Source organism: Cavia porcellus, unplaced genomic scaffold, assembly GCF_034190915.1.
Source record: "Cavia porcellus strain 051 isolate PalLab524CR breed Dunkin Hartley unplaced genomic scaffold, mCavPor4.1 scaffold_9, whole genome shotgun sequence".
Lineage (NCBI taxonomy): Eukaryota > Metazoa > Chordata > Mammalia > Rodentia > Caviidae > Cavia > Cavia porcellus.
The window spans coordinates 23,869,398-23,896,596 of NW_026947492.1; the positions used below are offsets into that span (position 1 = coordinate 23,869,398).

The 27,199-nt window shown below is 45.3% G+C and overlaps 2 protein-coding genes across 9 annotated transcripts in view; both read right to left on the reverse strand.

The window, feature by feature from the left end:
* The window catches only part of Nfrkb (nuclear factor related to kappaB binding protein), a 36,939-nt gene extending 17,437 nt beyond the window's left edge, over positions 1-19,502 (reverse strand). For 3 of the 7 annotated variants that reach the window (XR_010049738.1, XR_010049739.1, XM_063256070.1), the window contains exons 1-15: positions 18,341-19,157; positions 17,003-17,157; positions 13,857-14,058; positions 11,300-11,427; positions 9,539-9,713; positions 8,888-9,025; positions 7,026-7,099; positions 6,302-6,386; positions 5,636-5,816; positions 5,307-5,415; positions 4,967-5,093; positions 4,686-4,751; positions 1,230-1,309; positions 1,079-1,125; positions 122-182 (exon numbers count right to left, since the gene is read on the reverse strand). Coding sequence is in view for 5 of the 7 variants with exons in the window: in XM_063256070.1 (XP_063112140.1) it covers positions 122-182; positions 1,079-1,125; positions 1,230-1,309; positions 4,686-4,751; positions 4,967-5,093; positions 5,307-5,415; positions 5,636-5,816; positions 6,302-6,386; positions 7,026-7,099; positions 8,888-9,025; positions 9,539-9,713; positions 11,300-11,427; positions 13,857-14,058; positions 17,003-17,137 (1,608 nt within the window). In the remaining 2 variants the exon portion in view is untranslated. Of the gene's footprint in view, positions 1-121; positions 183-1,078; positions 1,126-1,229; positions 1,310-4,685; positions 4,752-4,966; positions 5,094-5,306; positions 5,416-5,635; positions 5,817-6,301; positions 6,387-7,025; positions 7,100-8,887; positions 9,026-9,538; positions 9,714-11,299; positions 11,428-13,856; positions 14,059-17,002; positions 17,158-18,340; positions 19,160-19,378 lie in introns of those variants that run through there. The other 4 variants (XM_063256071.1, XM_063256074.1, XM_063256072.1 and 1 more) reach the window with 4 other exon arrangements.
* Positions 19,503-24,122: 4,620 nt separating this feature from the next.
* The window catches only part of Prdm10 (PR/SET domain 10), a 91,734-nt gene continuing 88,657 nt past the window's right edge, over positions 24,123-27,199 (reverse strand). For both annotated transcript variants that reach the window (XM_063256082.1, XM_063256080.1), the window contains one exon: positions 24,123-27,188. In XM_063256082.1, coding sequence (XP_063112152.1) covers positions 26,985-27,188 — 204 coding nt within the window. In that variant the 3' untranslated portion in view covers positions 24,123-26,984. The remainder of the gene's footprint in view (positions 27,189-27,199) is intronic.

The window sequence follows — 27,199 nt, forward strand, 5'->3', positions numbered from 1 at the left end:
ACAAGCAGGAGGTCTGAGGCACGTCGACCACCCCAGAGTGGACTCAAGGGGAGTGAGCTCACACCTCCCTCTGCACAGCCCTACGGTGCCAAGCCCCATAATCCTGCTAGGAATCCCTTACCTGCTCCTGAAACACCCGCTTCTCCTCGCCTGTGCTGGGCCGCACCACATAGTCAGTTCTTCTGAAACACAGAAGGAATTTCGTAAGAACTCCGAGGGCTGCTGGAGGGACACAGCCCTCTTCCTGCTCCAGCGCATAGGAAGGTTCTTCTAACTACGCAAGGACTGCAGACTCTGCTGTCCAGCTCCTACCCAGCAATTCCTGATGATGTTTCCACTAGTATTGGGTTCTTAGAAACCCAGAAAAATACCTTTACCTAGCATTTTCAGCACTACTGATAAGTAAGCCCAATCTAATGGCAGAAAATTCAGGCCCAGGGGAACAAAGGACTTCAAGCGTCATGGATGACAGGGAAGTGACAATCTCCTGCCTTCTAAACATACTACTTCTCTCTATTATGTAAACACATATATTTATGTTTGACACACTTGGGTCTCTGTGCTGGAGTTCCAAAAATCTTCCAAAAATAGGAGTGTAGCTCAGTGGTTCAGCACTTGTCTAGCATGCACCAGGTCCTGAGTTTGATCCCTAGTAGTGCAAAAAAATAAACCTAACCCAGAACCATACCAGACAGGAAACTCCAACATGATATAAACAGCCCAAGACTAGATGTCAAGGGATATAAACTAGTGGAGGTTCTGTCACTAACCTTTACCAACCCATATAACCTCATTACCTAGTTTCTCGGTAATGGCCAGACTAGATAAATCATTCTCAAATGGGATCCCAGGAGGCACACACATGGAAAACAGGATAACCACGGTTAAGGCAGAGTATGTCCCATCTCCCAACCAACCCATTCCCCCAAAGCTACGCTGAGGTAGGTGAGCATGAACAGCCTCTTAGGCGCCAAGGGCCCAGGAAGCCTAACACACTAAGACGTGTCAGCAGAACCACGGCAAGACTATAAAGCACAGCTTCACAGGAAACCACCCACCACGATGGCACAGTACTCACACCCGAGGGACAGGGGTCGTGGCATCTGAGCTGTCTTCATTTTCTTGCTGAAGAAAAGGAAAATGTTAACAGGTAAATGGTCTAAAGAATTTCCAGTGATTTGAGGGCTCTGGTAACCCAATGAGGAAGAGTTGGTATTTCAAAATCACACCTTACAGAAGGCCTGGTCTTTTGTCTCTAGCCATAGCTGGAACAGTGCAGCTAACTCTTTTTCATTATCCTGGGACTGACCTGGGGGAAGAGGAGACAAAAAAACCAAAAAGATCTAAGATGTTATGCAGAATCTCACTTTCTCCTTACCTGCTCTATGCACGCCAGAGACTACATCAGGCCCTGTAGCAATATGATGCCCACCCACTGGCTGTCCGACCACTACTCCTGGATGTCGCCTAGTTAAATAACTCCTTCGGTAAGCACCTTCACTGAGTGCCACTGTGTGCCAGGGTCACCTGTGCGTTCTCTCCACACCCTCAGGAGTGTAGAGCCAAGTAAGGAAAAGGCCTGTATTAAAAGCAGTTCTAAAAGTGGTGGGAGTCACAGAGGACATCAGATTGACTGCAGGTGGAAAGTCAGCCTGTCAGCTGGCTGGAGGAGGCATCCTGCACCCCGCACAGCAGCCCGAAGGCCCAAGGAGAAAAGAGCTCGACTCCTTCGCCTTGAGACAAAAGCCCCCCATTCTGCATCCTCCTCCCATGTCACTCTGCTCAGACTCCTAAAGCAGCTTTTGGTACACGAGGGTACTTAACACTCCTGCCCAGGCTGGAAGGCAGCGCAGGACACCACCACCTACACCTACCTATGTGAGAAGGCAGCTGCACTTCCCGAGAGGTACTGAAACCACACTCCCTTCGCCCCACCGGCCGACACGCACCACCAGCACCAGCTGCATCCTGCAACCTCCACTTCTACGCCTCGCCCCTCAGGACTTTGCTTTCTGGAAACCTCGTTTCTCAGCCAGTCTGTTCCTCTGCAGCCTCATCACCCCCTTCCCGTACCCTCCTCTACTTGTTTAGAATGAAAGCCTGTTTTCCCTGATCCTGCACCCCGGGGATGCTGCTCACTTCCTCACAGCCATGTCCTACAGAGCAGAGGTAAGTGTCTGCTACACCCATCAGGGCCTTCAGGTCCTGCACTTCTCCCTGGTTCTAGAACAGCAAGCAAACATAAAAACCTGTTCCAAACAGCCCAGAAATAAACAAGCACACGCAGATCACTCGCTGCTTAGCAGGGGCTTTGGAGGTGTGACCAGGTCACGAGAATGCTCACCTGTGGGTCAACACACTGAAGAGCTCAGAACTGAACAGGATGCCGGGAGGGGAGGCTTGGTGCTAGGAGGTGGGACACTGAGGTGTGGCCAGGAAGGGTCCATCTCCTTCCCTCCTCCTGTGGCCACATCATGAGCTATTTCTCTTCCACTGTGCTGCCCAGCCTCGACACCAGCCAACTATGGACTGGAAACCTCTACAAACTGTGAATCAAAATAATCGGCTCCTCCTTTAAATTGTGAGTGTTGGGTATTCTATCCCATCAAGAAAGTCACTAGAACCCCGAGATGTAAAAACGACCTACATGTCCATCAGTGAATGAATGGATAAAGAAAATATGATGGACTGTTACTCAGTTTAGAGCAGGAAACCCTACTGCCTCCAACAATATGAGTAAGGCTGTGTCACAGTTCCCGGACAAACACTGCACCATCTCACTAATTCCAAGAGCATCGTTCCAATAAAGCACTTCCCCATAGAGTCGCACTTGCCCTCTCCCCTCTGCCCTCTTTGTCACTGCCACCTAACAAAACTCAAACTCATTCCCTGCACTTCCAATTGGGCAGCTGAGGGATCCCTGAGGAAACAAAGCACACAAAGAGGCAGAGTACCATGACAGGTCAACAATGAAAAGCTGATACAGACAGTGGCCTGCCCGTCCCAACACTGCCACTGGTCACTGGTCACCCTGCTCTGCATGTTCCCTGAGAGGGTCTCGCTCCCGCCTCAGCCCTCTGCCTCCTTTACACTGGAGAAGCAGCAGACCAAAGCATCACAGGAAACAGACCAGCCCACTGCTGTGGCTCCAGTTTCTGCACTGCCTCCTGCCATCCAGAGCCAAGCCTGGATGTCCACCATGACGCCATTCCCCTGCTCCCCTGCACCTTCAATATCCCACTCTACACACAGCCTTCCCGACAACACTTCAACTCACCCATTCTAAAAACTTCCTCTCCTGACCACAAGTACTCTCTTATTCTTCCCCCTCCAGTTAAACTTGTAGATAGAGCTGTCCAGATTCTCTGGCTCTTTAAACAGCAATGTGCTGGACACATTCCAGCAGCACACGGAAAAGGAGCCCTGACCAACTGTAGCTGCAGACGTCCATGATGCATTCGACAGGGCAGCAACCCACCACTGCCTGTGGAACACAGTACAGAACACAGCTCCGCCGGTTCACCTGCCTACTGCCTGGCTGCTCTGCATCATACGGCAAAGTTGAACACTAGTAACAGAAACAACCCAGTCCACACAGGCTTCCAATACCTAGTACTTGATCCTAAAAGAACTAGTGTACAACCTGATGCCAGAACCCTGACGATGCTGGGCTCCAGCCACCAGTCGGACAGTCACTATGCACAGCCAGCATGAGGACCTTCGGTTCATACTGTCTTCAACCCTCATCACCAATAAGGAGTCATCCTTAATTAAAAATTCATGAAGAGCCAAGCATGGGGGTATATACCTATAATCCCAGCTACTCACAATGCTGAGGCAGGAGGACCGCAAATTCAAGGCCAGTCTGGGCAACCTAGTGAAACCACATCTCAAAATAAAAGTTAAAAGCCAGTGGGAAAGCAGCTCAGTAGTAGAGCACCTGCTAGCAGGAGTGAGGCCCTGGTCTCTCACACATACCCTAATTCTAAGTCAGCAGATCTCATCTTTCTCTCACCAAATCTTTCAGGAACAGTGACACCCAGTAACTGTCACCCACCTTCCTCCAGTCTCCACAGGCCCCTCTCGCACGCACACTGCACCTGCTGCCTCTCTCATGGAGCTGCTCAGGGCTTAGCTCCCAGCTCTCCGTGCCCTCAGGGACACAGAGCCTCACCTGTGTTCTTTACTGCACACAGCTGGCCTCTGTAGCCACAGGTTCCGTATCTGCTGATTTTAGTATAAAGCCGATACTGAACTTCTATCTTACTTGAGATGGATTTTTAACAACATTGTAAGCAAGGCTTTGTTTATTTAAAACAAAAAGACCATGTTCCTTAAAAATAGCTTATTTGGGGCTGTTCAATATCCTCAATAGTAAGGGCCATTTTCAGTGATGAATAAATAAATAAGTAACCATATTACAAATCAATCCAAAACCACTGTGAGATTAGCTCAAATCCTGAAACTCTTATAAAGAAGCCCTGCAGGCTGGCACACAGCAGAAAGGCAATTCTGGTTCAGCTTAGGGAGCTATGTGGGGAGGGTGTGAAGACTGCACCGAAAGGGTACAAAACATCTCAGACCTCTTCACGGAGCAAAGCCAGATCTACAGGCCCTCTCTTGCCAGTCCCTGGGAAGCAAAAGCAGTCTAGGGAAGGCGGTAGAGAGTGATGTGAATTACTTACCAAGCAATTTCCACTGCTGGGTTTTCTCTTTGAATTCAACGAATGGAGAGAAACTGGAAGGAACAGCTGTAAAAAGGAGATCACATGTATAAGCCACAAGGTCAGGAAGTGCAGAGCTCAGGGCAGCCAACAGCTCTGAGCTCTGAGCAAGCTGCTCAGTATTTCACACAAGAGGACAGACATCAAGGGTATGGCAGAACAAAAAGAAACAATGGACCAAATGAGCATAGCTGCCATTTACTGTTAAGAGCTAGACAAAAGAGGAAAAAACAAAACCTTACCTCGGCTTTCTCCAGCAAGATACTGCAGGGCAGGCAACACCAACTCAGCCCAGTTGGGGGCCGCAGAAAACCAGCTATTGAGGGAACTGGCTGGAGATGACTGCCAATCCAAAACACGCTCTTCCAGCTGAGGGAAAGGAAAAGCAGGAGCCAGTGAGATTTCTTTCCTACATCAGGATCCTGGAGATGTGCCGAGCAAGTTGCATGCATTATCTGGTTTGCTGTAGTCCCAAAGCAAGTTAGCCTGGGCCCTGCAGAGCTGCTTCTAAAGCTACAGACCATTGAAACTTTTGACAATTTCAAACCCTCGATGTACATTTGACTTCCCCAATGATCTTACCATAGGAAGGCTAGCCTGATTCTCCAGCAGCAAGATCTCTAACAGAAGAGAAAAGAAACTAGAAGATATCTCATTGATTCCAAGGCAAGGCTTGAGGTCTTCTAAGGGCCTGAGGAGAGAAGGAAATGTAAGAACACACGGTAGGTTAGTTCAGGGCCCCTGAAGCCCTGGCAGTCACAAGCAAGGAGCACATGACACATTTCGCCAGCTCACTACTGGCAGCGCTGGCAGGTTCGACACTTACACCAGCTCACACAACCTCAAGAGACTGACAGCCCTGTGTCCCGCCGCCCGCCCGCCTGTCCCTGGGGTCCCCGCCGATTACTTACTCTTCCTTTATAGCGGGTACTGCCAGCGGAGACGGGGCCTGCGAGAGAGCTGGAACCCCTTCAGTACCACTCAGAGGCTCAGCCAAGTCTTCTGCCTCCGATTTGACTAGCTTTATTTTCTTTTTCTTCCTTTCCTCCTTTTCCTTTGCTTTTTTTTTAAGGACAGCCAAGTCATATAAGGCTAGGAAGTGACAGAAACACATGTCACAGGCTGCATTTTCTAGTCAGGAAGTGAGGGGTCTTACCTGCACACTATTTCCCAAGACCCACCAAAGGCAGCAAAGTTTCATAACAGGACATACGGATTTGTTTTTTTACATTGACCCAGGGTCTTACTATGTAGTTCAGGCTGGCCTTAAATGCTGGGTACCCTCCTGCCTCAGTCTCCTGACTGCTAGGATTAAAAGCATGCAAAACTACACCTGGTCGGACATACAGATTTTTAACCTAACTCAACGAGTGATTCAGGGTTCAATTTTAATGTCTACTGACAGACTGCATTCACTTCAAATTTATAAAGACAGTAACCAAACAAAGGTGACTAGCATAAAGGAGACACTAGTTTCACGGACATTAGCCATACATGGGCAGTCTTGTAACATTTACCAGCAGACTGAAGGCCACTCAAAAGTAACCAACAGTGTTTTGTTTTGTTCTGTTTTTTACCTGCTAGAGAGCCCTTCTTGCCAGCATTTACTCGGGTCATGATGTCACTGAGAGTCAGGTCCCCTGTCAAAAGGTCCGGGTGATCCTACATGTGACAGTCAGAAATTCAGTTATGGAGGCCAAAAGGAACAAAGACCAATGATGACCGCTAATGTCCCTAACAGAAATGATGCCTGCAGGCAGCACGCTGAATCATGGAAGTGCAGAAGCAAGCTCTGCTGCTCATCATATTGGTGCACGGGAGGACCCAGTTCAAGCCCCTGCGGTGTGAAATGTACACTTCACACAGCTCTTCTGTGTTCCTTATCTCATGTGCTCTTCAGGCTTATTCTCCGACATGTTACAAAGTCTAGGAACTGCACAATACTGAAGGGAGGGAAAAGGACAGAGAAAGCTCAGCTCGGCCCCAGCCATCCTGGTGCTCTTCTGCCTTGGAGGGGGTATCCTCTCTCCACTCTACTCTCTGGTTTGGTGCCACCACCCTTCAGGTGTGTAAAATAACAGGACAAGTACAAAGAGGGAAGGGTACAAGGTCAGCTCTTGGTCCTGGAATCTACTGGTTACAGAACCAAGGGTAAGTGCCTTCAGCTCCTTGGGTACCACTAACAAAGAAACTACGAGACGCACTCATGTGCCAAGAGAGGTGGGGAAACTAGTTCCTCGCCCACAATAGCCAAGCCACAGACATTCAAACCCTGAGCGGCCACGTCCATCCCCATCTTACTGGCTGATGTTTCCGCTTCTCATGATGCTTCTTTAGCATTATCTTCAGGTCACTGTCCCCAAGTTCTATTTTATCTGAGAGAAAATGAACCAAACCACATGGACTAGGTCATTCACGACAGTAATGCTCTAACTAAAATTTTCCTGGTCACCTGTGACATTCTTAGGCAAGATACTCCTGAGAGTCCAAGTCCTGGGTACTAAAAGCACCAGAAATCTTTAGTCACAGGATCAGGACTTCCACTCTTCTACAGACCGATAGATTACTTCAGTTACTCAGCTGGTCTAAACACACAGTGTAATTTGCCGACACAGTCCACTCCAAATACAAGTTTTCCAGTTTCACAAGCATTCTAAAGGAATTATTATGGCTCTAGTTACGACCTTTATTCTATTACTGAATCCTCCCCGAGGTTTCTACTTTAAGATTCTGCTCTTTAGTACAAAATACCAGCGGATCAGTTCCTCAGGACGATTTTCAAATCAGAGACAACCCCCAGAATGGGAAGAAATTTCAGCTAGCTACTCATCAAAGGACTAATATCTACAATATATAAAGAACTCAAAAAAATTAGACCTTCTCAAACTTAAGACTCAGTCAAAAAATGGGCAACTGGCTAGGTGCAGCTATGCAAGCCTGTAATCCTGGTACTTGGGAGGCTGAGGCAGGAGAATCACTGAGAGTTCAAGGCCAATTTGAGTTACACAGTGAGTTTATGGCCACCCTGAACTACACAGTGAGACCCTACCTCAAAAAAACAAAAGGGGTGTGGGAGACATCTGAAATGAATATACACTTCTCAGATAAAGAAATGCAAATGGCCAATAAATACATAAAAAATGTTCAACATTGCTGGCCATTAGAGAAACACAAATTACAACCACACTGGGATTCCAGAACTCCAGCAAGAATGGCTATCTTGAAGAAGTTAAATAACAAATGCTGGAGAGACTGCAGAGAAAAATGGTGGTACAATATGTATGAAGAGTCCAAACTGCAGGTACAATCAGTACCTCAAATACTAGAAATAGAAATTCCTTTGACTCCACTATTCTCCTTCTATGTATCTTCCTGAAAGAGTAAAGATACCATATTACAATGACACCTGCATACCCATATTCAAAGAGCACAATTCATAATAACTAAATGCTAGAAGCAGTCTTTATGGCTACCAACAGGTAAATGGATTAAAAAAACATGGGATGGGGCTGGGGATTTAGCTCAGCGGCATAAGCACCTGCCTTGCAAGCAGGCGGTCGTGAGTTTGATCCCCAGTACCGATAAAAATGAAAAAGACAAAAAAAACATGGGATGGAAACACAATGGAGTGCTACTACTCTGCCACAGAGAAGGATAAACTTAAGTTATGTGTAGGGAAATGAATACCGTGAGACCAAGTAAAGTAGATCGGACACACAGGTATAAATATTGCATGGCTTCTCTTACATATGAAACCCAACCCATGAATAAAGTCTAAAATAAAAGACAGATTAATAGGAAGTAAGGAGATGTCACTTTCTCAAACTGGAAGGGGATCAAGAGATGATCGGTGCTAAGGTAGGGGAAACAGATGAGAACATTAATGTGTGTTCTGTACGTGAGGCCCCTTGACAATATAACCTTTTCATACTGTAAACATGTACTAATAAAAAATAAAATAAAATAAACCAAAGGAGAGGAGGCAGGCCTATCTGCAGATGTAAGAACGTGGAACGGTACAGAGACTTCTCCGAATCACCTAATTCTAAAGAACACTGCGTGGCTTCCCATCAGGTAAGAACCTGGTCCCCAGCTCCCTCTAAGGGAGCTTTCACCTCTGCACCGCAGCTTCCAAGGATGGCCGGCACGAGCTCAGTTCTCACCTGCAGTTTTCATGTCCATGGTGGAAAGTGTGGGCACCACCCTCAGGGGTACCGCGGGGCTAGGAGAACGTGCTGGAGAGCTCGGAAGCCATGAGCTGAGATCTTCAAAAGAAAATTTTTCTTGTAAATCCAACGTGGCTGTGGACTCCAATAGGGGAGATTGGGTAAGTGGCCATTTAGGTTCAACAGGGCTAAGCCAACAACATGGAGGCCAGGGTTCCACATCCTTTCTGACCCTTCCCCAGACGAGCTGGAGCACACTTAGGTCACTTAAACGGCTCTTCCAGGAAGAGAGACTTCAACAGAGTGATGGGGTCGCATTGCAGCAGGCCAACAGTCACTACTACTCTCCTGTAAGGGGAAAAGCAGTTCTCTCAAGTGGTACAGTGGGGCCGCAGCCTACTGTGGAGAGACCCTGGCCTGCAAGGACTTGTCCAGGAGTTGCTCGGTCTAACTCCAGTGCCGCAGGCACACAGGGACAGCTAGGATGCACAGTCAGTGCGGCCTCACAGCAGCGTCTCGGGAGCTCAGAGACGGGTGACAGGTCCCCCTCTCCGCCCCCAGACAAGACAACTCAGGTGCTCCCTGGGGGGCGAGTGGCTACCTCTGGCTCCAATAACCCAGCTGCCCCAAGAACCCCAGGACACTCACCCTCTTCGTCAGACGACAGAGCTGTGTCACCACACTCCTCCTTCACTTCCCTCAAAACCTTCAGATAGCGCTGCTGGGTGCGCCACTCCCGCTCCTCGGGGCTGCGGGACGGTGAAGGGCGCTTGTGTCGGAAGGGCAGGGCCGGGCCACTCCTGCGGGCCATCTCCAGCAGATCCTAGGAGGGATAGAGGGGGCACGCGTCAGCGCCAAGCTCACTCTGGGAAGATGGACGGACACTTGGACACTTGCAGGGCCAGGGTCCAGCCCCTTCAGTGCAGGCAAACTCAACTCCCTCCCCTCCAGCGCAAAGGAAGCAGCAGACTAGGCACAACTAAAAAGGGCCTATACAGGTTACAGATTAAGCGTATTTTATCCAAAAATGTGAAATCTGAGATGTTCTAAAACCCACAACTTTATGAGTACAATGAAGCCCCGACTGCCAAACAAGCTCCACTCTGGGAAAATCTTCCTAAGGTGGATTTATTCATACGTCTGACAGTCTCACACATTTCTGACATCCAGACACAATGTTAGTCGTTAAAAACCAAACAGACACACAAAATACTGTAAATAAACTATTTCTACCTTCACAGTGAGCTCAAAGTGGCAGTACAGTACAACTGTGTGTAAGCTACAATCCCTCACTGATCTGCACTTGTTCGCATGGTGCCTGCTCTGCACCTCCTGCAGTCCCCTCCACAGCACCGCCGCTCTTCCTCCTGTGCCTGGACAGCTCGGGCTCCACTGAGCACTGCACTGCTGCACACTCTGCACTGCGCAGGGAGCGCATGGCAGCACAGCTCTGACGATGCCCAGCAGGCACATGAGCTACTTCTGTCACCTCTTGGCATCTGTGAATGTGTGTAACGTGAGGTCCATTTGTAGCTGTCAAAGTTCACAAGTCAAATGTTCGTAAGCCAGGGATTTACAGTACCAACAAAACACCACAATGGAAAATTCCACACTTGACCTCAAATTAGCAAGTGAAAGTCAAAATACATCTACACCAAAAAGTATGTAGAACTGTTTTTAGGCTATGTATATGAGATGTAAGTGAAATATAAATAAATTCTGTGTTTACAATGGGTCCCATCCCCAAGATATCTTACCATGTGTAAGCAATATTCCAAACTCTGAAAAAATCTGAAATTAGAAAACTTCTGGCTCTAAGCATTTCAGATAAGGAATACGCAAGCTGTATCATGTGGTGAAAACACAATGTCTGATGACTTATTCAAAGAGAATAAATACTAGACAACAAGTGCTCTATTTCTCTACTGAAGCTTTGAAAACTCAGAACACTGTGCTCTAAGAGTTAGCAAGCTGGAAAAACCCAGAGACCACTTAGCTCTATGGTCTACAGAGCCATCACAGCACTCGGAGGCCTGTGCACACCTGCACATCGAACTCAGAGCATCCTAGTTTTCCTCGGTAACTTGGTAATGGATTTCTAATCCATCTGTTTATCTTGGTAAGTTTTGTGGGGCTAAATTATTTGATGTTTTTTCATTTGCTTATTGTGGTGCTGGGGATAGAACCTGTACATGCTAGGCTTTCAGGAAGCACTTTTTTTCACATTTTAACACCTCTGAAATCAGAGTACATTTGAAAATTGATCATAAAACAAAAGATGTAATTTAATTAGCAGCATGTTTGTCTTAGTAGTATCTTCTGTGTCTTGCATCTAACCTGAAGTCCTGACACCCACGAGTTCACTTATGCCCAGTTCCCATCTTACAGCCAGTTCCCAGCACTACTTACACTCCGGGAAGCAAGAATGTGCTTCAGCAGCCGGTGGAAATACTGCTGCTGCGAGCTGAGGTATCTCTTGTACTGTGACTTGAAGCATAGCTGCCGGTATTTGACCACCTCAGGGTTAAAGTATCCATCTTTAAAAGAAGAGGTACAGCTAGATATGTGTCTATCAACATATATTTAATATGAAATTATAGTAAAGAACAAAATAGAAAAGTGAATATAACAATCAGGAAACAGAACCAGAATTAAAAGAATGCTTAAAACAGCAATGATAGTTCAATTAACTCTGATAATTACAATAACGATGTTAAAACTATCACTACTGGGCCAGGGATTTAGCTCAGCAGCATAAATGCCTACCTGTAGGACAAGGTCGTGGGCTCAACGCCCAGTACCAATAAATCAATGTAAACAAATAAATAAAACAAACTGTTAGCTGGGCAGGGCAGCATAAGCCCATAATCCTAGCACTCAGAAGGCTGAGGATGGAGGATCACTGTGAGTTCGATACCAGCCTGGGCTACAAAGTGAGCTGAACTGCACAGTGAGACCCTGTCTCAGAAAAAACAGTAACAAACAAACAGAAACAAAAACTAGAACTCAAATACAGCACTAACCAGAGTGAAACACACAGAAATTCCAGCCTTCAGCTTCATTCTTTGTCCACGTCCTCAGCGGGCTACCGTGTTATTTGGGGGAAGCATGCTGCCCTTACACAACCCTCCTAAATCCAGTGAGGCTTCTTTCCCTCACTCTGCTCCACAGGCGAGGGGACAGGGTGCTCCCAGCTGAGGCCTCAGCTTGGGTGAAAGAGGTCTGTGCCAACCAAGAAGGAGAATTCCTCTTTAATAATCCATTAAAAGAGACAATGAAGGCCTGTAGTCTCAACTACTTGTGAGACTCAGGCAAGAGGATGACCTGGGCCCAGGAGTTCAGGGCCAGCCTGGGCAACATAGCGAAACCCTGTCTCTTAAAAATTTTTCTTTAAGAACAAAAGTGGGGTTGGGGTAGGCACTTGCCTAGCGTGGAAGAGGCCTTGGGTTCAATACCCAGCACCACAAAGCAGGAGAGGGTACTGATTTTTAATCCTTAAAATGAGAAATTTGAAATAATAATCTTTCTTGCTCCAGTCTCAAGCAACCATCAAGTTGTCCACTCTAACACCACTTATATTGTTCTACTTCAGGGCGTCTTACTAGGCCGTCACCCAGAAACGGAAAGGTACAGGCTTCTTCCACTCCTCTCAAGACAGAGGGCAGACCATGACTTAAGAATAGTCCCAAATTCCTCTGCAATGCCTGAAGTAATAGTTCATTCAAGCAGGAATCACTTATGGAAGCAAAACTAGTAGGTAACAGAGGGCTTTAAAGAATCATGATTAGTATATGACCCCAAATATCTCCCCACAGATTGCTTAATAATAAAGGAATAGAAGCACCTTTGCCCTCAGAGGTGTGGCAAACATCACTTAACAAAGCAGTCACACATGGCCATAACCAGAAATGGAAAACTGACACCAAGTGCCTCCTGCAGTGACACAGCTGGAAGGATTCTTCCCAGATGGCACCCTTGCCAAAAGTCCTGGATACCAATCTAATCCTGGAGCCACAAGAAGACCAATTCCCAGAAAGCAGAACATCTTAAAGTTCAAGTGTCTTGGGCCCTGCAAATATGCCAGTGTCTAGAAATTTAAAAAGCCAAGGATCCTCAATTCACAGAGCTCTTAAGACCCAAGCAACACATAAAACCTTAACAAACCCTGGATTTAAACAGCAACTTACAAAGGATATTTCCAGAACAACTAAGAAAATTATAATGTGGACTATTCTATGATAATATTTGTTCAGTGATACATTTCTTGGCCTACGTAACAGGAGTATATTATCTGGAAGAAATGTTTGGTAAAAGACACACATGCTGGCCGGGCGTGGTGGCTCATGCCTGTAATCCCAGCACTCTGGAAGCAGAAGCAAGAGGATCGTTGTGAGTGTGAAACCAGCCTGGGCTACAAAGTGAGCTCAAGGCCAGCCTGAACTGCATAGCGAGACCCTGTCTCAAAAAGACAAAAAAAAAAAAAAAAAAAAAGATACACATGCTGGGTTGGGGATTTAGCTCAGTGGCATAAGCGCCTGCCTTGCAAGCACGTGATCATGACTTTGAGCCCCAGTACCAAAAAAAAAAAAAAAAAAAAAACAATATACATGCTCAAAAGATTGGTGCTGAAAGATCACCTTTCCATAGGGTAAAAAAAAAAAAAAAAAAAAAGACAAGCTGGTTTTAGTTTAATTTTATGCTTCTCATTAAGGGATGCTGGACGGTTTTATTTCTTGTTCTGGGTGGTGGTTACACAGCTCAGGTTATATTAGGTATTTTCTATTTATGTCAATAAAATTTTATTTAAAAAGAAATAGTGTAAGCAGCGAAGAATTACCCAGAAGTATTCTGGGCTGACTTAGCTTTCTGTCCACGAGAATGAATAAAATAAAACAAAAGGCACATAGTGTCAGAGAACGTGTCCCCGCCCTCCACCCTATCACAAACAGCAGGCTGAGCTACAGACCTCGGAAAAGCTTCTGGGCGATGTGCAGAGGGTTCCCAAAGCGGAAGTTCTCCCCACTGAACAGCGCTAGGATGAGCTCGTTCTGCTGCTCTGTGCTGTCTGAGGGGAAGTGAGGCAGAAACTGCTGGAGGTGCTCACGCTGGGAGTCACTTAGTACTTCTTGCCACGTCGAGAGGCTGACAACATCAAAGAATATCTCAGGCTAGGAGAGTTTGGGGAAAAAGCAAACGACAGAAAAATAAGCACTTCAGTTTGTAGGTGTGTAGGAAGATATAAAAGAAAGCTTACCTCTCATGTCTTGAAGTGCACAGCACAATGGTTTTGAAGACATTCACACTGCAGCGCAATCATCATTCCAGCCGAGATTTTTTTTTTTTTTTTTTTTTTTTTTGGGTCTTTTTGAGACAGGCTCTCACTACGCAGTCCAAGCTGGCCTTGAGCTCCCTTTGTAGCCCAGGCTGGTCTCAAACTCACAACCGTTCTGCCTCACCCTCCCAAGTGCTGGGATTATCAGTCAAGATTTTTTAGATTTTTAAACAGACTAAAATTTGCAATGATCTTTACTCAATTCTCAAACTTAGAAATTATAAAGATGACACATAAGCCACAATCTTGCATCTAACAGTAAATACTACTCCAGAGGAAAACTATCTCAGTGCAAAGAATCCCATTGGGAAAACATCTATCAACAAGAGTATGACGGTGAACATCTGAAGTCACCTCAGGCTAAGCAGCACGTAAAGAGAGCTGGGGCAAAGGACCCGAGCTGAGGTCACTGCTGAGGGTGAGAGCAGCTGACAGAGTTCGAGTTTAACTCACGGCTACACAATACCACCCACATGCCAGGGACTCCCAGCTAGATTGCCATGTGCACTGAGAAGGCAAAGCGAACAAACGTGCCACCTTCACACGGTGTAAGAAGTAAGAGCGTGTACAAGGGTACAAGAGTCAGGAAAGGTCAATAAAGCGAGACATTTAAGGTAAGTCAAAAAGCTAAGGAAAGGAGAATGATGGGGGAGTTAAACTCACTGAGAAAAACCATAAAAACAAAGGAAAGGGTAAACAGGCCAGCGGAAGAATGGAAAAGACGGAGAAAGGACACACAGGGCTCAGATGGTGCTGGTGCTGTTACCTTAGGCGGGGGACATTGCATGTTTTCCCCTTGTTTTTGTTTTGTCTGTGTGTATCTCTGTTGCTGAGTTCAGTTTTTTTGGTTTTGGGAGTAGTTTTTGAGATGAGTACCTCATTATACTGTTCCAGCTGGTCTTGAACTTGAGCTCCTGCCCCACCTACTAAGTAGCTGAAAATACAGGCATGGACTATAACGTACAGCTTGTATCCATGTTTCATTGGTGCTTAAAGTGTACACACAGTCTATCCCAAAAACGTATACACACTTCAGCAGTTCGCTGTACTAATATCTGGAATTTAATGGCGGCCCCTATAAGCACCTCTTGTAATTGTAGCGGCCAAAGGTAACTTGTATTAACCTCACATGTCACCATTAATTTAGCATTAAAATAGTTAATCAAGTTTATCTTTTCTTAATGTATACATTTTTTGATAGATTGCATATGCATTTCGTAAGCTCTTTTTACGTGTACAGGTTTCAATGAAAACAGTTCAGGCAGTGTCTGGCTAGAGAAACAGCAGAGAGGGTGCGGGAGGCAGCAGACATCAGGGAGAAGCACTGGACTTGTAAACTGTTAAACTACTGCTAACTTAGTCCTAAGGACAGAATAAGCCATAGGAAGGGCATAAGAGGAAATAATGGGAAATCCAAACTGCATCTGAACATGGATGTATCAAAAGCAGCTCAGACTCAATGTCCACACGCCTCTGCTGCAAACCTATTTTTGCACCCCGTTTTACTTCTAGCATCTAACTCAGTTTCTGGCATAGAGTAGATACTTTTTTAAAATGCTGACTAAATGAATTACATACAGAGATTTTCTTGTAAGAGTATTCTTGTAAGAAAATACACACAGGACTGGGCAACACAGCTAGACGCATCTCAAAAAAAAAAAAATAGTAACTATACATACCAATACAGTACAACTGCTCATACAGGTAGGTGGGAGGGTTAAAGAAGCACACAGTGGTGGCTTCTGTTTTACCTATAAATGTACTGTTAAAGAAGAATCTAAACAAGTATGACAAATGAAACTATATCCTAAAGCAGGGTGATGCACCAGTAATCGCTTATTACACTCTACATCTATCTGTACGCTCCGAATATAGCAAGTCAATGAAAATATATACTTAAATCAATGTTTCGAGATACACAGCGCCTTGCACATAAATGCTTAATAAATGGAAGCCACCACAATAACAATGATCACATCTTGCTTCTAAACGAGTCAAAAGTACCTTGAAATCCCATCACGGAACACGTACTAATACTTGACCAGAGGGTTACCTTGTGGATAGCACAGTATGTCAGGGTTTTGTTTATGACTCACCACAGGACAACCATTTTAAAATAAACACACACATATTTCTTCTCTTAAAATACACAATTCTCGGGGCTGGGATTTAGCTCCGTGGCATAAGCGCCTGCCTTGCAAGCAGGCAGTCCTGAGTTCTATCCCTGGTACCGATAAAAACGAAAAAGACAAAAAAAAAAAAAAAAAAAAAACACAATTCTTTTAAATTAATGAAAATTATCTTGTTAAAAATAGAGCTTATATCATCCTACCAAGTTATTCTGCTAGGTTATTAAACAGGTAGACTGCAGCTTGCATTTTCCTCTTCAATCAGAATACTAAGCAGACACTATATTAAAAAAAAATAAGAAATTACTGTCTGAATTTTTTTTTTCAAGACAGTAGCCTGGGCTGGCTTCAAACTTGTGGCAATCTTCCTGCTTCAGCCTCCAGAGTGCTGGGATGACAGTCACAGGCCACCATGCCCAGTCTTTCGAAATATTTTTTTTTTAAGGACAAGAATCACAAAAGACTGAAAGCTTGCAGGCTGGGAATGGTTGTTTTTTTTTTTTTTTTTTTTTTTGGTCTTTTTCCTTTTTATCGGTACCAGGGATCGAACTCACGACTGTCTGCTTACAAGGCAGGTGCTTATGCAGCTGAGCTAAATCTCTTCCTCAAGGCAGCTGACATGGGAGCAATGTCTCTAACATTACCACTTACATCCTCCAGCAGGTCTTCAGGCAGGCTCACTCTGGTGCCTCCCAACAGGCAGTCCTCCATAATCCTGGTGCCTTGGCCATCTCCACACGGACCCAGCTCCAGAGGGTCCGTCAGCATATGGTCCAAGGAATCCATTGCTGCTCCTCCACAGTACCCTAGACAAATTCATTTTGAGGCAGAAAGGAGAAATCTCAGGCATGGGGTTGATACTGACACTCTTCTAGAAACTATTCAACCTCCATTCTATCCTTACATCTTATCCTTCAACCCTAAGGTAAGCCATTCCTCTTCACTGCCACACTGCATTCCCAGTAGAATTTTCAAGTCTTCCCTAGTGTGGTTCTTTTCTCAAAATGCTTCCATAGTAACTCCTAAATTCATAATTTTTTTCATACTCTCAGTTTACAGAAGCATAAAAAGAAAGAGAAACTAAATGATAAGCAAATCAGTTCATAATTTACAGTTCCCAGGTCAACAATCTCTCCAACAGCAACTTCATACTGAATAGTTGGTTTTAACAATTAATTCTTCTTAGAAAGTCAGAAATTCACAACATAGTGGTAAAGCTCGAACATAACAGTAACAGTTACTCAGTTACTTCATGAAGACCTATTAAATCCCAGACCTTTCAGAAACCTCATCTAATTCTTACAAAGGTACCTACTATACTGGTTTTATACATAATAAAATTGAGTCGAAGCAGGTAAGTAGCTGAGATACATGCCTGTGATCCCAGCACTCAGGACACTGAGAAAGGCCAGCTTGCACTACAAAACACCAAAGCCCCCTCCCTCCAAAAAAACAAAACATATAAATAACTTGCTGAATCCCAGAGGCAGCAATGAAACTCAGAGCTGCTTGCCTGCAAATCCATGTCCTTAACATTATATATACAACACCTATTCCATAAACTCTCAATTTAAATCATAAGAAGAAAGATTCTTAATATGGCTTTATTGATCTCTGAAGCTCCAGGGGCTCCAAGCACCTGGCCACAACCACCAGTAAAGTCAGTGGCTGATCTTAGTAACCACATAAATTGCTATTTTTCTCCTTCCTATAAAAATCGAACAGTGCTCATCTCCATTAGAAAAGTACATTCTAAAATATTTTCAGAGTGCATCTGGCAAAGCTGATGGCTGGAAGCAGGTGTACAGTACAGGCAAAGAAGCAGCACAATCCCAACACCACCACTCACAGGCCTGAACTGGATCCTCTACAAACACTTACTAAATCCTTTCCCATTAGCTCCTACACCTACTAAATGGGCTAAACAGAAAGAAAAACGCACACCAAAACAGAAAGAAAAAACAGACTTCGGTCGGTCCAAACACAGACCTTATCCCACCGGGTGTCAATTTCCTTCTTCATAAAATAAAGAGGCTATGGGGCCAAGTCCTCCCTACTATTAATTCCAATCTTGAAATCCTGCAATGAATAATCTTCATTAAATTTATTTTATTTAATGTAGGTACTTCTCCCCAAACTTTTAAATCATAAAAAGCACGCTTGTAACACTACAACTAAAATGAACACCTTTCCACAAAACCATGTCCAGTTCTCTTGAAGAGGTTTCTGGTGTAGGTAAAGATGCCGCAGTAAGATCAGGGTCAGATCAAGGCATCTGGGCGGTCCCCAAGCGGTGGGCCCGCAGCTGGCAGCACATGAAGCGAAGAGGGTGCCCAGAAGAAGGCCGGCGCCTAAGTAACTTAGGCAGGTAAGAAGATAAGGCCTGAGAACCAGAATTCCACCTTTAATACAGGTGGGGGGAAAAAAACAACACAGAAGTAATCTGATGCTTAGAAGAAAGTCCTCTCAGCAGAACTAGCACGGAAGAGACTAGTAACTCCAAAGTGAGTGTCCTTTCTGACACCTATATACACAGTGTGCACAAACTGTTTACAAGTTTCTACAGCCACCGCGGTATGCAGCTAAATTTCACTTATTTCAGTGACACCCTCGGCCCAAGGGTGCCGTCCTGAATAGGCTCTCCAAACGCAAAAAGCAAGCAGCCAGCCAGGAGCTGAGCTCCGGAAGCTCTGGGTTTCCAAGCCTCGGAGAGTCCTGGACTTCCTCACGAAGACCACAGAGCCCTTCCCCAGAGGCCTGTCCTCTGCCGCGGGCTGACCTTCCCACCGGAACCCTCCTGGAGCACAAACGCGGCCCGAGGCCACAAGCCCGCGGCCCGGCGCGGCCTGGCCCGGCCCCACGCGTCGGCCCGCGCAGCCCACGCCCGCCCCTCCTCCACGCGTGCCTGTCCCTAACCTTACCCACGCAGCCGCCCGCTCCCACGCCCACGGGGCGGCGAGCGCCGGCACCCACTTACGCCCTCCACCGCCGCGCGTCCTACTCTCACCACCCCGGGGCCGCCCTCACCTGCGCCGCGGGAGAGGGGCTCCCGGCCCACTCCGTCTGCCCTACCCTAGCCTCCGCGACGCGCTCGCCCCCGAAGGCGTCTGGGTGCGTGCACGCTCGGAGCTCCGGCAGCGGAAGGGGCGGGGCCTGGGGCGGGGCGGTGTTGGTGGGCGGGGGTGTTTGGGCGGGGCTATGTTTGGGGCGGGGCGTGGTGGGGAGGTGATGGGCGGGGCAGAAGAAGGTGCTGCGCGGATTGGGCTGCCTGTGAGTCGCCGAGGCCTCTGAGTGCTGACTGTTTGCAGTGTTATGGCAGCTTCCGGAGGACACAATGATTCGGTTTTGTTTCCAGGCCACAAATCGTGGCTCTGGAAGCAAACATTTGCGGAGAGCATCCCTGCTTCAGGCCTTGTGCTCACCACCTTCTGTCCGCAGGCATTATGCACGAATAGTGCCCTTGTACTGTGGAGGAAACGCGGCTTCTTGAGGTTCGGTGGCCCCTGTGCCACATGAGTGGTAGCCAGGAGTGTTGTTTCTCACATGTAATCCCAGCTCGCTGGGAGGCTGAGACAGGACTATCACAAATTCAATTCCAGGCTAGGCAATCCAGTAGTTTAGCAAGACCCTGTTTCCAAGTGAAAATAGGAAAAAGAAAAAAAAAAAAGAATTCGAGTGTAGCTTAATGAACGGTTTCTGGGTTCAGTACTGAGAGAAAATTTTATTTAGAGCAATTTTTGCTTCATAGCAAAACCTAGTATAGTGGTTAAAGATTTCTTTTATCTTTTGTTTTGTTTTGATTTTTTGGAATCGGGGATCAAACTCACCACCTCATGCCTGCCAGGCAGGCGCCTGTGCCGCTGAGCTAAATCCCCAGCCCTAATAGGGGTGGGGTTTTTTTTTGGGGGGGGGTATTTTATTGTATTTATTTATTTATTTATTGGTGGTACTAACGATTTATCTCAGGGCTTTGTGTATGCTAGGCAAGCACTCTACCACTGAGCTACATCCCCAGCCCTTGATTAGAGATTTCTTGCCAGAAGTGATAGCACATGCTTGTAATCCCAGCACTGGGGAGGCCAAGGCAGCAGGATCACCCTCAATTCAAGGCCAGCTCAGGCTATATAAGTTCAAGGATGGCCTTTTATATTGTAAGACCTTGTCTCAAAAAAATTTTTAAATCTGATTTACCATGTCCCACTTTACCCCCCCACACACACACACATACATGGCCTCTTTTCATCTTTATTTTTCATCTTTATTACCCATGTTACAAATTAGTTTCACTGCCCTACAAACGTCCATGCTCCACCTGTTCATCCTGTCTCTCCACTACCCCAGGGGACCTCCGTTTTGTTGTGTTGCTTTGTTTTATCTTGGTACTGAAGATTGAATCTAAGCCTTCACATTGAACTACAACCCCATCTCCTTTTTGATTTTTATGTGGAGGTAGGATCTCAGTAAGTTGCTAAATTGCCCAGCCTGAGTTTGATCTTGCTGTGCTACTGCTTCAGCATCCCAGAGTACTGGGGTTACAAGCCTGCACCCTAACACTTGGCTACTTTTTTACTGTCTTCATAATTTTACCTTGTGAGGAAGGTGTTTTTTGAGACAGGGTCTTACTATGTAGTTAAGGCTGGCCTTGAACTCAGTGATTGTCCTGCCCCAGCCTCCCAAGTGCTGGAATTTACAGGCATGTATCACCATGCCTGTCTAGTTTTGTTAGTTTTGCCTTTCTCAGAAGGAAATAGTTGGAACCATTCCATATGTAGTTTTCCTTTTTTTTTTTTTTTTTTGTGTTTTTTGTTTTTATGGTACCAGGGATCGAACTCATGACCGCACACTTGCAAGGAAGGCACTTATGCCACTGAGCTAAATCCTCAGCCCCTCTTTCTTTTCCTGTGTGTGTGTGTGTGTGTGTGTGTGTGTGTGTGTGTGTGTGTGTTGTACTGGAGACTGAACTCAGGGCTAGGCAAGCACTCTATCACTGAGCTACATCCCCAGCCTCTTTTGTTTTTTTTTTTTAACAAAACATGGGGAAAGTCTCTTGGAAATTTCCCAAGAGCATCTCTAAAGTCCAAAATTCCATCACAAGGAAGTTTACCCATCTCTGCACAGATATTGTCCATAAAGTTACTGAGTCCCACCCCAAAAACATAGTTTCCTCACTCTAGAGATGATGAAATCACCAGAATGGCCACTGCAGCCCATGGATTCATAGAATTAGAGACGTAAGAACCTTAGCGATCCTTGGTCCCAAGCCTTACCCTATACTGGGGAAGCTGAAATGAAGTGACCGAGAGATGGCGAGAAACTCCGATCTCTGCTCCCTCGATGCTCCACGCCCTTCTCACCCACCTTCAGTGCACCTGTCAGCTCATTTTTTCAGAACCTCTTTCCTCTGGTTCCATCTGTTCTCAGCTAATATGCAGCCTTTTGGAAACCCATGCACCTCCCTCTGGCAAGGACACACCCTTCTTTGCTTCATTCATAACCATTAGGTTTGCACTTGTCAAGGATGTATTTAACTCCATTTTCTATTGTAGTATCTGGGGCAGGGCAAAGGGAGCTCGACGACTTTCTACATATATAATATGCATTATTCCCAGCTGCTTTCTAAACTGATACATAGGAGGTTAATTGGCTTCTTTCACTTAGTAGCATGCATTTAAGTTTTCTCGGTGCCTTTTCATGGATAGAGCATTCCCTTTGTAGCCCTGAATAACGCTCCACTTTCTGGATGCACCACAGTTCATTCTCCTCCTTGAAGTGTAGGGTTGAATAAGCAGAAAACAGCCCAGGTTCTTGTACAGGACAACGAAAGAATGCCAAGTGTATACCTCATAGTATACAGCAAGTAGCTACGCTTATTAAACTCATGGAGTGGTAGAACAGGAGGCAGAAGGGTGGAGAAGAAGAGGAAGAGATACTCGCGGTAGCAGGCAAAGCTGTGGTGGTGTTCTCAGGGAAGGAGCTGGTGGTGGTTTGATGTTGACATTGTCTCATGGGCGAGCTCATGGCTGCTGTGTTGGCTTGTGGGCTCCTAGCTGTGCTGGGCTCAGGAGGAGGAGGAAGAACCCTTGATAACTCAGCCTCCAGGATTTAATGGGTCAGATGCCTCTAATCCACTGTGGTCAGACACCCGTGACTCCAGGTCCTTCCCATGCCTTCTGTCACAGGTGTCCATATCTGCCACTTCAGGTACCCCAACCTCCTATCCTAAAAGGTGGGTAACTTTTAGGGTGGTGCTGTGTTTATGTTAAATGAAGGGAAGGGAGTGGCTCCCTCAACTTTCCTGGAAAGGCCTTCTAACTGCACTAGAAAGACAGCTGATTGCTTCCAGCAATTTGGCAGTTACAGGTAAGATGCTACCAATGTCCATGTGCAGGGTTTTGTATGGACATAGTAAGTTCTCAATTTTTTTGTTTAAAACACCAACAAGGGTTATTCCTGGAATGTATACAAAGTATGTTTAGTTATATAAGAAACTGCCAGAGCTACACAGCCCTCCATGCACCAGCAGCAGCCATGCCAGCCAGCTATGTAGCTCCCTGGGCACCAGCGGCACTCCTGACTAGGGAGAACTAGGAAGGAGGCCATGCCCCCCTTGCAATCAACCGGCTGATTCAGAGGAACACAGGCTGAGATGTTAACAACTGAAATAAAGAAATAACCAGTGTATTGTTTGACTGACTTTGCAAGCCCAAAGCCAGTAGTCTGAGCTACTATTTAGAGGTTAACAATATGCAGTATAGTAACTATTGTGGATTTTCTGTCTTATCACTGTTTTGTTTTACTCCATTTTGTTGTTTTATTCCCTTTAAATAAGGGCCGGACTGCCTTTCAAAGCAGCTGTACCATTTTCATCACCACTAGTAAGTAGCAAATGAGAGTTCCTGTTTCTCTACATTCTTGCCAGCATTTTGTGTGATCATTGTTCCAGATAGCAGACCTTCTAACAGCTCTGCAGTGGTATCTAATAGTTTTAATTTGCACATGTCATAAAATGCGGAAAATCTTTTTATATGCTTCGTGTCATTCCTATATGCTTTTCCCTGAGGTATCTAGTCCACTTTCTAGAACAATTGATTGCTTTATTATTGTGTATCCTTTGTATATTTCAGATAATGTATATTCAAATATTTCATTGTCAGAGTTACAATAAATGACATTGTTTTTAACTTGTTTCCTCTTATTCATTGCTGATATTTAAAAACCATTCACTTTTGTATGTTAACATTTTACCCTGCAACACTGTCTCAGCCTAGTTCCTGTAGGAAGGAGTGATAGACAGGACTGCATAAAGATCTGTTGCTTTGCTTCAAAGGCTACACACATCCGCACCTTGGCTGGATCTAGCTGCACTGTATAAAGCCAGTCAGTGAGGGAGAGCATTTCCCTAGCCAGCTCTTTGCCAATACATGGAAGTAAGACAATGGGAACCAGTATGGAGGCAAGCTTCTCGCAGGAGGAGCTGTCCGGGTGATCCTCCATCAGGGGAATTTAGCAAGAGCCTGTCTCAAAATATAAAAGGCTGGGGATGTAGCTTAGTGCCAAGGCCCTGGGCTCAATCCCTAGTACTTCAAGAAAAAAAAAAAAGGTCTTATTTATTTATTTGTAACAGGAATTAAACTCATAACCCCACACTTGCCAAGCAAGTGCTTGTGCTGCTGAGCTATATCCCTGGCCCTCAAGTTGTAATCTTTAAAAGAAAAAAGTTTAACCATTTCAGCAGATCTTGTAGCTTCAAGCACACAAACAAGAAACACGCTTATTAAAAAAAATATTTATTAATTTTTACACCTGCTGGGTAGCACAAGACTATTAACACTGTAACTCACTGAATGTACAATAAATGTTCACATTTAAATAAAGGATAGGGTCGACATTTTCAACCAATGGGTCAGCTTTAGCATCTCATGAAGTGCTTCTTTTTATTTTAGTCTTAGATATCCTAAGAGTTTTCTGAAAGGATAATTCCAGGTCAGAAAAGAATTCAAGAACATCAAAGAAAGTTTTTCCAGAAGAACAGAGATTTTACATGATGAAATAACTGTTTCTCTGGATACAAATCAAACAAAAATGCAGAGTCTATACCCAGCCCACTCCAAAATATGCACATTGCACTGTGCCAAGTCCACAGCGCCAATGTGTCCTGCGAGAGGCCACAACATAAACACCGGCTATGTGCTTCCAACACTGGGTCTTCAGAGGGGCGATAATCTGCCATCTGCACCAATTCAAGTCGTTACGAAAATCCTTTGCCTTGGCACCTACGTGCAGGACCCCTGATCCTAACGTGACGTTACTGAGGCAGAACCAGGGCGCAGCTCTCTGGGAATGCTAAGTTAGCTTCCAGGTCTGCACCGAGACCACGAAAGGAAAACACTTCGGGAACGGGACGCTCCTCCTCAGTATTTCCCTTGGTGGATTCTAAGGGAATCCTTGAAATAACTGACATAAAATGAACATTCTACTCAGTGATAGATTTTGATTTTAATCAATAAGTTATTCCTGAGAAGAGAGGAAGAATTCTTGCTGGTTCAAATTAAAAAGAACATAATTGGGCCAAATTTAAGTTACAAAAACAAAAACTGGTCCTTTGGGAAAATCTTTTGTCCTTCACCCTAGTAAGTCTTTCTCAGCTGGACACCAGGTTATTTATAATCAGCAATTTGTGAAAACTTTGGAACCACCATCTGCATTCTGTGACTCAGGACAGTATTTTGCTGAAAATATTGGTATCCTTTATGTCACCAAAGATACAGGATCCATGTTGAGTTTCTGCACTTCTGAAGTAACTGTTTCAAGTTCTCTTAGTGCCCAAATTTCCAGAGATAACTATATAAATGAGGTCTCAAAAATAAAGTGCAAGATCTACATATTAGTAAAGTTATTCTAAAAGAATTGTTTCCTTTTCAGAATGGCATTTTCATCAGACATGAGCTAGTACACTTCTTAATTCATAGAACCAGTTTCTACTCAGAAAGGTAACAAAGTAAATGAGTTACCTTCATTTGAAAGGGATTTAAGTCTTTCTGATATGGAGTAATAAATTCACTATACATTCACTATACATTATTCTAAAAATGCATGTCACAAAAGCTTTCAAATGTGTACTGACTTTTGAAATGTTTTCTGTGTGTACAATTTATACAATTGGAATGTACAATAAAAAGAAGGGAAGCATTTTCCCCACTGGATTCATAGTAAACAAGACTCCCAACCAGGAACACATACAGGACGAACTAGCGTCACAGCAGATGTTCTGCCTCCCAGCTTACAACCGTAGCATCGTACAGACTCAGACAGCTTCCAGACCCTTCTGTGGACTATAAATGGTCCCCACATTTTCCCCCACCAGTGTGAAGTTGGTCATCTTACAAAAAGGTCCAGATGAGTTACAATATGTTTAAAGTTGAAGTGTCTGGAAATGAGGAGGAAGGCCGCCTTTCCATCCAACTGTAAAGAATGTTCATTTTAAGACAGCATTAAAAGTACTAAAATAAAATACACTGAACACTAACAAGAATTAATGTAGGTGCTGGAGTCCCTGCTCAGGGTTGGAGCAGGAGTGAGGCTTGGTTTTGAGCCCCATGGTCTCACGTACACACACACACACACACACACACACACACACAGAGGGGAGGAGGAAGAGAAGGTAAAGGTACAGTTGAAAGCACAAATAGGTCATAGTTTCAGTACTATCGATGCGTGTGTGTATACACTAATATTTCCTTCTGAATACAACCACAAACAGAGAATGGGAGGAAAAGCTTTCGTGTTTAAATTCTGCTGACATCACCTCTTTTGGAGGAATCCACCCTTGTGGAGTAACAAAGGGAGAACTGTCAGAATATTAGGATCTGCCCGGATCTGCTGAAGGCCAGCACCTGTGCAAACACTGCTGACCGCCCAGCAAGTTTTCCAACACAGAAAAGTTTTGAAAATCATGGTGGCACCTCTATAGTGCCAGCTGCTTGGGAGGCTGAGGCAAAAGGATCCCTTGAGCTCAAAAGTTCCGGGCCAACCTGGGCAACATAGCAAAACTTCTATCTCAAAAAAAAACGAAAAACAACAATCTGAAATTTTTAAATGCCAGCTTTTCCTTCCGAATACCTCTGTCAAACTTTGTCTCATCATTTTTATTTTCTTACCCAGTAAACTCAAACTCGCAAGAAAAAGCAGCGCTGACCTAATTCACACCTCTGAAACACCCCTTCCGCACTGGTGCCAGGGCCAGAACTCTGGAGTCCAGCGACCACGCGTCCCGTCTCCACCTTTGGTATGAACATAGTATACCGCTCAGTATTTCCACACAGGGAAAGTAAGGCTTATTAGTGAGTTAAAAAACCAACCCAAGAGCAAAGCAAAGCTTCTCCATCCTGATATCTACCTTCCCCTGAAAGATTTCCATCCTGTGGCAGAAACCCTGGGGCTGAGGAGTCCATTTGGTAAAGATGACCTCGGCAAAGCCCACCCCGCTGGCTGTGTGGGTGTCAAAACTGCAGTTTCCAATCTCTTGAGTGAATAACAAATTTTAAAAAGAGGTCTAAGTGTTAGAAGCTTTAGACTTGTAAACGAAAAAAAGACGGGACCCGCGCGCTGACTATAGCTCCAGGAGAACAGACAGCTATGGTTTACTGATGTGGACTTCGCTGCTCCCGCTCCCGTTGGCGGTGGCCGTGATGATGTACTGCGTGGGCTGCTGCTGGCTGCTGGGCGGGGGCTCCAGGGCGTCACTGTGTGTGGGCGGCTGGACCTGGACCCCACTGGGGAGGGCAGAAGTTTGCTTTTCTTCCAATTCTGGTTGACTTTCTGACAACACATAATGACCCTAGAGCAGGG